Source organism: Orcinus orca, chromosome 3 (genome assembly GCF_937001465.1).
Source record: "Orcinus orca chromosome 3, mOrcOrc1.1, whole genome shotgun sequence".
Classification (NCBI taxonomy): Eukaryota; Metazoa; Chordata; class Mammalia; order Artiodactyla; family Delphinidae; genus Orcinus; species Orcinus orca.
The window spans coordinates 72,700,425-72,712,624 of record NC_064561.1 but is presented as its reverse complement, the minus strand read 5'-3'; the positions used below and the strand labels follow the sequence as shown (position 1 = coordinate 72,712,624).

The 12,200-nt window shown below is 46.3% G+C and overlaps 1 protein-coding gene across 7 annotated transcripts in view; it reads right to left on the bottom strand.

Annotated features, from left to right (window-relative positions):
- The window catches only part of LOC101284614 (core histone macro-H2A.1), an 80,095-nt gene that overhangs the window by 40,268 nt on the left and 27,627 nt on the right, over nt 1–12,200 (bottom strand). For all 7 annotated transcript variants that reach the window (XM_004282104.4, XM_004282107.3, XM_012537559.3 and 4 more), the window contains exons 3-4: nt 8,979–9,085; nt 8,325–8,522 (exon numbers count right to left, since the gene is read on the bottom strand). In XM_004282104.4, the coding sequence (XP_004282152.1) occupies nt 8,325–8,522; nt 8,979–9,085 (305 nt within the window). The remainder of the gene's footprint in view (nt 1–8,324; nt 8,523–8,978; nt 9,086–12,200) is intronic.

The following is a 12,200-nucleotide window of genomic DNA, read 5'->3' as shown; positions in this document are numbered from 1 at the left end:
TAGAGATTATCATACTAAGTGAAGTCAGACAGAGAAAGACAAATATCATATGATATCACTTGTATATGGAGTCTTAAAAAATAATAAAAATGAACTTATTTTCAAAACAGAAACAGACTCACAGACTTAGAAAACAAACTTACGGTTACCAAAAGGGAAGGGGGGAGGGGAAGGATAAATTAGGAGTTTGGGATTAACATACACTCTACTATATATAAAATAGATAATCAACAAGGATCTACTGTAGAGCACAGGGTACTCAATACTCTGCAATAACCTATATGTGAAAAGAATCTGAAAAAGAATAGACATATGTATATGTATAAGTAAATCACTTTGCTGTACACCTGAAACTAACACAACACTGTAAACCAAATACACTCCAATATAAAATAAAATTTACAAAATAAAATGTGCTCTTAATAAAAAAAGTATATATATGTATAACTGAATCACCTTACTGTACAGCACAAATTAACACAACACTGTAAATCAACTATACTTCAATTTAAAAAAATAGTAAAATGTGAAAAAAAATTCCAATGGCATTTTTCACAGAAATAGAATACAATCTTAAAATTTGTATGGAACCACAAAAGACCCCCCACATACCCAAAGCAATCTCAAGAAAGAAGAACAAATCTGAAGGCATCGTGCTCCCTCATTTCAAACTACATAACAAAGCTGTAGTCATGAAAACAGTATGGTATTGGCATAAAAACAGACACAAATATCAATAGAACAGAACAGCAAGCCCAGAAATAAACCCAGGCATATATGGTCACTTAATTTACAACAAAGGAGGCAAGAATATACAATGGAGAAAGGACAGTGTCTTCAATAAATAGTGTTGGGAAAACTGGACAGCCAATGTAAAAGAATAAAACTGCACCACTTACATCTTACACTGTACACAAAAATTAACTCAAAATGGATTAAAAACTTGAACATAAGAGCTGAAACCATAAAACTCCTAGAGGAAAACGGACAGTAAGCTATTTGATATTAGTACTGGCAATGACTTCGGATTTGACACCAAAAGAAAAGGCAACAAAAGCAAAAGCAAACAAGTAGGACTATATCAAACTAAAAGGTTTCTGCACAACAAAGGAAACAATCAACAAAGTGAAAAGGCAACCTATGGAATGGCAGAAAATATTTGTGAATCATTTATCTGACAAGGGGTTAATATCCAAAATATATACAAACTCAGACAACTCAAGAGCAAAAAACTCAAGACCATTTTTCCAAAGAAGACATACAAATGGCCAACTGGTACATGAAAAGGTGCTCAACATCGCTAATCATCAGGGAAATGCAAATCAAAACTACAATGATACAGCACCTCACACCTGTCAGAATGGCTATTATCAAAATGACAGGAAATAACAAGTGTTGGCAAGGATGTAGAGAAAAGAGAACCCTGGTACACTGTTGGTGGGAATGTAAACCAGAGCAGCTACTATGGAAAACATTTTGGAGGCTCCTCAAAAAATTAAAAAGAGAACTCCCACATAATTCAGCAATTCCACTTCTGGGTATTCATCCAAAGGAAACAAAAACACTCACTCAAAAGGATATATGCACCCCATGTTCACTGCAGCATTATTTATAATAGCCAAGATATGGAAATATGGAAAAAAACCTAAGTGTCCATCAATGGATGAACGGATAAAGAAAATATGATACACGTACACACACACACACCCCTATATAAAACAAAATGGAACATTCATCAGCCATAAAAGTGAAGGAAATCCTGCCACTTGCGACAAAATGGATGGACCTTGAGAGCACTATGCTAAGTGAAATAAGTCAGATAGAGAAATTAAAATACCATATACCACATAATCCCTCTTATATGTGGAATCTTAAAAAAACAATAACAAAAAAATCCAAACTCACAAGAAAAAAGAGCAGATTTGTGGTTACCAGAGGCAGAGGGTTGGAGGAGGAGGGATGATTGGAGGAAAGTGGTCAAAAGGTACAAACTTGCAGTTATCAGATAAATAAGTACTGGGAATGTAATGTACAACACAATGACTATAGTTAACACTGCTGTATGATAACGTAGGAAAAGTTGTTGAGAGTAGGTCCTAAGAGTTTTCATCACAAGGAAAAAACCATTTTTTTCTGTATGTGAGATGATGGATATTAACTACCCTTATTGTGGTCATCATTTCATGATACATGCAAGTCAAATCATGCTGTACACCTTAAACGTATACAGTGCTTTATGTCAATTATAATTCAATACACCGAGAAAAAGAACGTTGTAGAGGGTAACAGGTGGAAATTATAAACAGAATATATATCATGAATGTACAAACAAATTTAATGAAAGGCCAGAATGTGTTATTTTAAAAAAGTTTTTTAAGGTGTTGCCCCACTCACTCTGCAGTGGGCGGCTTTGCAGCCCTCTACCATCAGACCAGAGGGGATTCTACCTAGGGACGTGGTCCATAGTCACAGGACACACAAGTAACACTTTATCTGAACTCTGAAGTCCTGCATTTGAGCCCTGGTCTACTAGCTGCATAGCCTTAGGTACATGGCTCACATTCCCTAAGACTTAGCTTCCTCATCAGGAAAGTGAGATAAGGCAGGAGAACTGACTAAACGAGTGGCCAAGGCAGAGAAAGTGGCAAACCCTGTGCAAGACCAGCTGCTCCTTCCCAGTTCTCACAGTCTGTCCACCTGGCAACCAACACCTGCCTCTTCCCTGCAAGGCGTGCAGTCCGTGACACGGTGCTTCAGGTCTACACAGTTGCCTTGGGAGATGTCACTATATTCCAATCGTAACAACTGTGCCCTAAGTTTTCCTAAGGTCTGTAGTCTGCGATTAAGTCCCTTCCTCACTTCTTGGTATTAAAATGCCCTTTCTTATATGAAATGGTGAGAGTAGATGGTAGATTCTTTACACAACCTGGCCCAGGGAGGACAAAAGCTAGCAAGCAATACTTTGTCCATCTCCAAAATGATTGACATTTTATGGATGGCTAGTGGGAAGCTGCTGCATAGCACAAGGAGAACAACTCTGTGGTCTGTGATGACCTACAGGGGTGGGGTAGGGAGGGTGGGAAGGAGGCTCAAGAGGGAGGGGATATGGGGATATATGTATACTTATAGCTGATTCATTTTGTTGTACTGCAGAAGCTAACACAACATTGGAAAGCAATTATACTCCAATAAAGAGTTAAAAAAAAAAAATGATTGGCAGCTGCAAGCACAGGGAGATCAGCTCGGTGCTTTGTGACCACCTAGAGGGGTGGGATAGGGAGGGTGGGAGGGAGACGAAAAAGGGAGGAGATATGGGGATATATGTATATGTAGAGCTGATTCACTTTGTTATAAAGCAGAAACGAATACACCATTGTAAAGCAACTTTACTCCAATAAAGATGTTAAAAAAAAAAGATTGACATTTTAGAAATTCATATTGTTGTACAAATCCAAAAACTCCATGTATTGTGCATACACCCAGTTTTGTTTTGAACAGCAGAAAACCTGTAAGGTCAGAGTCAGTGGGAGACGTATTTAAGAATCTGTAGAACTGAGTGTCCAAAAAGACTTGTGTGAAATTATCAACCCAAGATTACCTACGCCTAGTCTCCTTTGCTCTGCTGTTTGAATCTCTGGAAATTTCATTAAAAAGTCAGCAAAATTTTGCAAGGATGGCAGCTTCTCAAAAGAACCAATCCCTTTTTTTTGGCATCCCTTACCAGAACATTAATCACTCATTTGCAGTTTAAATATTTCTCAAAAAGAAAGAGGCGCTCTCCCAAAATCATCTTGGGCTTTTTGCCAGGCAGTGAGGAGCAAGTGTATCTTCTTGATGGGGAAGAGTGATTCACATATGGGGGTGGAGTTCAACTGGGGTGGTAGAGCGGGTTTACATTTGAAAAATCCTAGGTGAGATGACTATTTATCAAAACTTTTGGCAAAAACTGCCTTCTTGGAGATACCTTAAAGATCATCTTATGAATCTTGGTGAGCACTCTGACGGGGGTCTTAACCTTGAAGATTTAGGCATAAATGGTTTCCTTTGAATCTTCGGTATTTTATGCATTTTAAAACCTTATTTTGGACTTCCCTGGTGGCGCAGTGGGTAAGAATCCGCCTGCCAATGCAGGGGACACGGGTTCGAGCCCTGGTCCGGGAAGATCCCACATGCCGCGGAGCAACTAAGCCCGTGTGCCACAAATACTGAGCCTGCGCTCTAGAGCCCGCGAGCCACAAGTACTGAAGCCCAAGTGCCCTAGAGCCCACACGCCACAACTACCGAAGCCCAAGTGCCCTAGAGCCCGTGCTCCGCAACAAGAGAAGCCACCGCAATGAGAAGCCCACACACCGCAACAAAGAGTAGCCCCCGCTCCCAACAACTAGAGAAAGCCTGTGCACAGCAACAAAGACCCAACGCAGCCAAAAAGATAAATAAAATTTAAACAAAACAAAAAATCATTTGGGGCCAGCCAAGTCCCTCTTAAAAAAGTAAAATTAAAAAAATAAATAAAACCTTATCTTGAGAAGAGTCCCCAGGCTTCTCTGAAACGTTGGGGACCCCACATGAAGGCCTGTCCCATTCTCTCTGGGAAGAGCCAGGCATGCTCCCCCCTGTGCCAGGAGCTCTCTCCTCTCAATCACTTAAATGCCTTGAGTGTTACCTTACCAGAGAAGCCTCCCCTGAGCACCTATGTAAGACAACACTGCCATGCCATCACTCCTCTTTATTGTGGTCGGAGCACCACTTGCCCCTCCCCTTGTGCAGTGACTCTACCTCCCTCACTAGACCAGAGCTCCCTGAGCACCAAGGTGCTGTACCCTCACTACCAAGAAGGGGAACAAGCACATGTAGATGTGATAAATATGGGTCGAATGGATGCATCTTCTTTCAACAACTCAGTGTCAAATGTGAAAATAAGTCCACTCTTGAAATTTCTTAATGGGATAATATGCTGTATATGGGAGTAACAGCCATCAGAGTTAAAAATTATACTCTCTGCTTCAGTAAGTCCACCTTGAGGACTTTCTCCTACAGATACACTTGCACTTATGCACAGAGACCCACACACAGTGATGGTCACTGCGGCACTGTTTGTCAGAATGGACACGAGGAACAATCCATAGAGAACTGGGTACATTGCTCCTGCCTACAGTATCAGTAACTGGAGTCACACCATGAGAGACTACAGCAGCTCCACACGCCAAGATGAGTAAGAACTGCCAAGGGAGTAACAGCGGCAGCTGACATGTGTGCCAGACACTGCTGTAAGCACTTCACATGAATCCTCTTTTAAGCCTCCCAACCACCCTGTGTTATAGCTCCATTTTACAGATGAGGAAATTGAGATACCAGAGGAATGAAGTAACTCCCCCAACTCACACCTCACACAGCCAGCAACTGGCAGAACTGGAATATAAAGCCAGATGAGCTGGCACCAGTAACCACTGACACCACACTGCAAAAACAGTGGGGAACACGACACACACACACACACTCTCTCTCTCTCTCTCTCTCTCTCTCTCTCTCTCTCTCTCTCTAAGGCCAGTAGGATGGGGAAGACTTTATGTATCTCTATGCTTTTTATGTGCTTAGACTTTCTGAAAGGGTACATGAAAACTCATTCCAGAGACTGCTCTGGGGAGAAGTGGGAGGACTGAGTGAGATTTTATTACCGCACACGCTTTGTACCATCCAAACTCTCACACATATTACCTACACAAAGACATTATGCAAACATTCACTAGAGTCAGTAAATTGTAGGGCTGGGATGGACCCCATCATTTCACGGCGGGGGGTAAACTGAGGCACAGACTTGCCTGAGGCCACCCAAGTAGAAGGAGGAACCCCAAGGCACTGCCAGGGCCCCGGATGCCCAGCCCCTGGTGGGTTCTGTCGCCTTCTCTAACAGTTTCCACTACGGCTGACTCAGCTGTCACAACTGGAGACTTTCAAAACCTTCCAATTACATAGAATTGGGGGGAAAATTATGATTTGGAATTCAAGTGTTGACACTTGAAAAATACCAACTCCCTTTCACTACAAGTGCTTTAGCATGTTACTAAGGCTTTGTCTGCATGTCTCTGGAAAGGTTATTTTCAGAACATTCCACTTAAACCTGGAGATGCAGGGTTCTCCGCTGTTTCTGGGAGCTGGTACCACAATTTACATTAAACAAATGTTTTGAAAATTAGCTGTTCACGGTTCCAATTTCAGCTTCCCCCAGGGTTTAATGTTAGCCAAATACTGGTACAGTAAGCAGACAATGTGTTTTATTGTGTAGAAGAAAAACAGACCACCATAACAGACTTCCTGCTTTTGTAATCAAGGGAAAAGTTGAGTGTTCAAGTGATTATTGGCATATGGTTATTAGAAACACTGAGTTCCGAATATAGCTACTAGAAGACACACACACACACACACACACACCCTCTATATTTCAAGTCCAAAAAGAAAGAAAAAGCATTCACAGTGTTTGGGAAGTTGGGAAGTTCGGAAAGTTACGGGGCAAAAACTACGCCAGAAGACTGGGGGTGACAGGGAGCAAGGTTCAACCCAGGGTTGCCAGAGACACTCGGGTTGGAGAGGTGCCACAGTGCTGCCCCTGCTGGCCCCCTGCTCTGTGGGCAGCCAGCTCCCTGAGGCCCATAATCAAGAGATGATGGATTTGGCATCTTCGTCTTCTTTTTTAACATTTAAAGGGGGATACACAGGCACTTTCCCCTGCCTTCCCTGTCCTGCACCTCCCCCCAAATGCAAATGTTGTAAGGGAAAAAAGAAACAGTTCAATCTGCTAATTTTATAGTTAGCAGGAATGAGCACTCTGTGAAATCCCCAGCCTGCCCTGAGCCTCCTCCAGGGCTTGTGAGCAAGGTGGAGTGCAGTGTCTGGAAATAACTTACAGGACACTCTTCTGTATCCGGTTTCTCTCTCAAAGAGCTGGGAGTGATTCTGAGCCTGGTTGGGTAGGGTAGGGTGGGGTGGGGGGCGTCTGTTGGCCAAGAGGAATTTAGATTTTGTCGTTTTCAGGGAAGTGTCTGTCCACACCCAGAAGGATGTACAAAAAATACAGCCTCTTACACCTCAACTAAAGAGAGTCCACAAACACAAACAGTGTGGGTGGGAGGTGAGAGGTCACAGAAGGTGCCCCCCATGTGGTGAAGGCCTGCCTGATGTCTGGATGGGCTCAGCGGAGGGGACATGCTGGGAGGGCGGGCTGGCATGTGGCCCCGGGTCACTGCTCCTGGACCTGTTCTGGGAAGGTGTCCTCACCAGCTCACTCTGGTGAGGGCTTTGGGCTCTAGTAAGAATGTCCTGACACTGACACTGCATTAGGCCTTGCAGGGCATTTCCAAGGGGATATTACTGGGGGTCTTTCAAAATAGGGAGGCCACCTTCTGCCAGAGATAATTTCCTCTTAGTCTGGCTGGAGGCCAGAAGGGTGACTCCTGAGGGGGCACCCCAGGGCAGGGCAGGGTGGAGCAGCCTTAAGATTCCATTTTAGTAAACACAGAGCTGCGCTGTTCCTAGTCTGCTGGCCCTGGAGTCTGTGACAACAGCTGAGAGGCAGGGCCCAGCGAGGAAGAAACAGAAACCATGTGTCCCAGTTACCCTGGAGTCTCAGACAGGTGAATGCAACCAGCCACGGGTGTGGACCTCCCGAGGGTGGACCAGGAAGATCCTGGCTTGGGATTAGTGGGCCTGCCCCATCCTAGAAGACATCAGGTCACACTCATGAGAAGGTTTCGCTCCCCACAGAAAGATCAGCACCTACGACCTAGTCTCAATCCCAGCTGGGTCTGGCAGGAAGCGCCCAAATAACGCATCTATTTTCCTCCTTAACAAGGTGGTCATTTCAAAGAGCTAACCATCTGAACCATCCCTGCTGGAACAGGCTCGGAGGAGGACATGCAGCCATGGCAACACAATGACAGTTCTGGGCACGTCAAGGGCAAGCTGGCAGCTGGCAGCTCTGGGCAGGACTCGATTGCTGTCGCTCGCACAGGGAAGCTCCTGTATACACGTCCCACCCCATGGGCGTGAGCATCTCCTGGAAGGGTGGGCACCAGGTCCCTCCAGCCTGGGGCTATCTGCCCCAGCACCTCCCCACATCCCCCTTGCCTACAGAAATCTAGTCCCCAACTTGCATCCAGACTCTGGCCACTTGAGCTGGACTAGCCCTCTGTCACCAGCTCCATTTGTTCCACAGGCCCCCACCCCAGAGGGGAATGAGCCCTCAGTAGGAAGGGGAGCCCGCATGACCCCGCCTGCCGGCACCCGCCCAGCCCCACCCTCCACACGTCCCTGCCAAATCACCTACGCACCTTGGATTTCCGGGCCCCTTTCTTGCCCCCTGCTTTCTTAGACACGGGCTTCTTCTGGGACGGAGACTTGGCCTTTTTGGCTGGGGGTGGTGTGATGATGGCTTCCAACTTCCCTTTGGATCCTCGTTTCTTCGCTAGCAACTCCGGATGGATGTTCGGTAACACTCCCCCGCTGGCGATGGTGACTCCTTTTAGCAGCTTGCAGGAAAACCAAAGTAGTGGATGGTGAGTCAGACCAGCACGTCCGTGACCTTCAAGAACTCAGCCCTGCCCCCACCCCATGCTCTTGCTTTGGGTTGGTAGAGCTCCCTCCGCCATGGCATCTACAAGGAAACTGACAGGACCCTGGCTCACAACACGGGGAGCAAGTCTTCAGAGTCCCTCACTCGGGTGGAGTTTCCACTCGGGTGGAAGAAAGAACCATCTTTCTTCCAAAGAGAGCCAAATACCTTGTTTCATTCCCCTCCCCCAAACCAATAAAGTCTTGGGGAAAAACTGCCATGGGGGGGACAGGGAAGCTGCTGATAGTCCAAAATGCAGCCCACACCCTTGATAGCCAGCCAAACAGCACCCTCCCTCTGGACAGACAACTCTTGGGCAGCAAGACTGCCTGCTGGTGTGTCTGGGTGGGGGAGGGAAAGGAGAGCCCCATACCTGATTCAGCTCTTCATCGTTGGCCACGGCCAGCAGGATGTGCCGGGGCGTGACCCGGCCCTTCTTGTTGTCTCTTGCTGCATTGCCAGCCAGCTCCAGAATCTCCGCTGTGGGGAGCAGAGGGGAAGGGCATGTGGTCACGTTAAAGCATCAGAGAACCGTGTGCATCCTCCCGGATCCCCTGTTCTTGGTGCCAGGAATGGGAGCAGGCAATTGGCTTCCCGAAGCAGCTACCCCGAGCTATGAAGCTGCAGGCGGTCTGCCTGGCAACACCTGGAGCCAAGTCACAGAGGTGTTGAGAGGCAAAGCTGAGTGAGACTAGGAAGACCCCTGGGTCCAACCCCTTTGTTGTGGACGTGAAGACCCCGAAGCTTAGAGAGGAGAAAGGACCACCAGCTGAAGGCCCTCAGTGAGAAGTGGTAGAGCTGAGATTTGAAGCCCTTTCCCAGAACAAGGCTGCCCACAGTCAGCGCTCCAGACGTCACCAGCAACAGCCCCGTGGAGCCAGCAGTGTGGCCGAGACTGAACTGTGCATCCTGAGCAACGGGTCATACATGGCTTTACAGGACTTCAGGGGGTGGTGGCATATTACTTAGTAAATTTCTGTTAATGGAACCAATGCTGAACGCCTGTACACTCAGATTCAAAACTAGAAGGATATGACTGGACCCTTTACAAAGTCAACGTCATAAAAACATAAAACAAAAAAGGTGGAGTGTAGTAGATTAAAAGAGGCTACACAGCCACAACAGCCAATTACATATAGTGTCAATCCTTGATGGGATCCTGATTGCAAAAAAAGCTATAAAAGTCATTCTGGAGACAACTGAGGAGATCTGAATGTAGACCAGATATTAGACACAAAGGAATTACTGGTTTTCTTGGGTGTGACAATGGTATTACCACTCTGAAGGGAACATCTTGTCCTTAGGAGATACATGCTGAAGTATTTAGGGGTGAAGGGCTTTGGTGTCTGCAATTTACTCAGATAGTCCTGAAAAAGTCTACAGGGGAAAACAAATGTGGTGAAATACTAACACTTGTTAAATCCAGGAGTGATGTAAGAGAGCGAGACGTCAGAGAGTTCCTCTCTCAGCTTTCTGTATATTTGACTTTTTCCACAAAATAATAAAAAACCTAGAAGGATATGAGCCTGACTTAGAGTTGGTGCTAAGTTAGAGTTTATTGACCAGTCCTTTGGGGCAGGGTTTGCCAGACAAGAAGACAGGTTCTTCCACAGCACCAAAGATGGGGAAAATTAGGAAGTACCCTTTGGCAAGAGATTTTTTTCTCCTTGGTGGCCCAGTTCTCTTTGTAAGTGTCAACCTCATCACTTTCGCCTCATTTTCTTAATGAGAAATGCAGACTGTCCCAAAATGTATCTTACACCCTCACTTCTGCAATTCTGTCCACGCCACAGCCCTGCCTGTCATATCCACCTAGCACTCCCTTCTAGGCTCAATTCAAGTCTGACCTCTTCCTGGTACTAAAGGATTTCTAATATTCGAAGTTATGTTGCAAACACTAGATGTCTCCAGCAAAGCGAAAACTCAGAATCATTATAAAATAACTAGGGAAAAAATTCTAGCTACATTAAAACCAGGTATTTAAAATTTACAATATTACATGGTTTCTGTTGTTAAGGGGTACTAACAGCTGAACCCAATGCAAAAACTAGTCTGTGTGTCAAGCTGAAAAGCTGCTTGGATACTCACACCTGGATCACACGGATTCAATGCCTAAATCCAAGGCAGGAATTCATTTACTCAATAATCAATCACTGCACTGATGATACTTGGACACCAGAGGCAACTGAGGCCCCTGCCTGCTTGATGCTCCCAGGCCATAGGGTTCCCTCGCCCTGAACGTCACATGAGCAAGTCACTAGAGTGAGGCCTGGGGAAGAAGGGGAGATAATCAGTACACTTCCCACCCTCATCCATGAGTCTCCACAGGGCTGTTCCCCATACAGCCTGAGTATAGGCCCACCTGTCAATTTCATGGAAGCTTCCCTATAATTGATGGTGACTGTGTGTCCCGAAGCCCAGAGGAGATGACCCTGTCACGGCCAAGCAAGAAAGCGTGCTTGGGATACCTAAGTGACCTGATGCCCATGTGCAGAAATGAGCCCAGCTTGGCCTCCATTCTCCCACGTTCACGCAGGAGGCAGCACATCTGCAACGCTATTGTCCAACTCACTGCCTGTGAGGAAGTGAGGCCGGAGTCTGACGCAACAGGAGCCTGACCCTAGGAGTAAGGGCACAGGAAGGAGAGCCAGCCACAGCCAGCCCAAGGGGCAGGAAGGCTGGAGAGGGCAGCTGGCACCGCTGAGCTGTAGCCCACTTGGCTGGCTTCCTGGCCTCCACCACCCCCTCACCTCCCCAGCCTTCCTCCACTTTGAGGCCACAGGAAACACGAGGCCATCAGTATTTACAAAGCCAGAATACACAGGAGGAGGCTGGGGGATTACAACCTTCTCCCCATAATGTGCTAAGAATGCTTTACCTGGCCCTCATTTAAAAAGAGAGAGAGAAAGAGAAGGAGAGAGACAGAGAAACCCACAATAGTGTCCTAAGCCCATCCATTTGGCAAGAAGATCGTTTGAAATTATGGTTTCTCGGGAAAGTGGAAGTGGCCTGTTTTCTCTTCCTGCCCAGAGTATTGGTGCAGGTTCTCCCCAAGAGAAGGCACAGTGGCCGCTGGTGGAGGCTGGAGGGGAAGAGGCAAGTGGTCTTTTTATTTTTGGCATCACTACTTTATTTTTTGTGCGGGGAAGGTGCAGATGATGAATGCAAAGAGCTGGAGGGTGGAGAGGGGTCACCAGAACTCCAAGTGTGTTTGGGCCCCTGATTTGGGTGAGGGACAGGCAGTATGTAACACAAGCAAGTAAAGCAGTGCACTGAGCTCTAGGGAGCACCCACAGCTGAGAAACAGGACGATCAGGTCTCCAAGAACTCCCCTGGACTACCACTAGCTCCCCCTCCGCCGTCACTCTCACATTGTGTCTGCAATTGCAAATAGCCTGAGTTTCTCCTCATGGGAAATGTCAAGGACTGTGCTCACTTACTGCTAATTCAGCCTGGACTCAGGGAAGCCAGACTGGATCCACCTGGGAGTAATAACAAGGTGGACACGGAGGGGCTGGAGAGGTGTGTGGAGTGGGGTGAGGAGTGTTCTAACTCCTCAGAAAGAGCTGGGCTGGGGTGTCCTTCCTGTCACTCC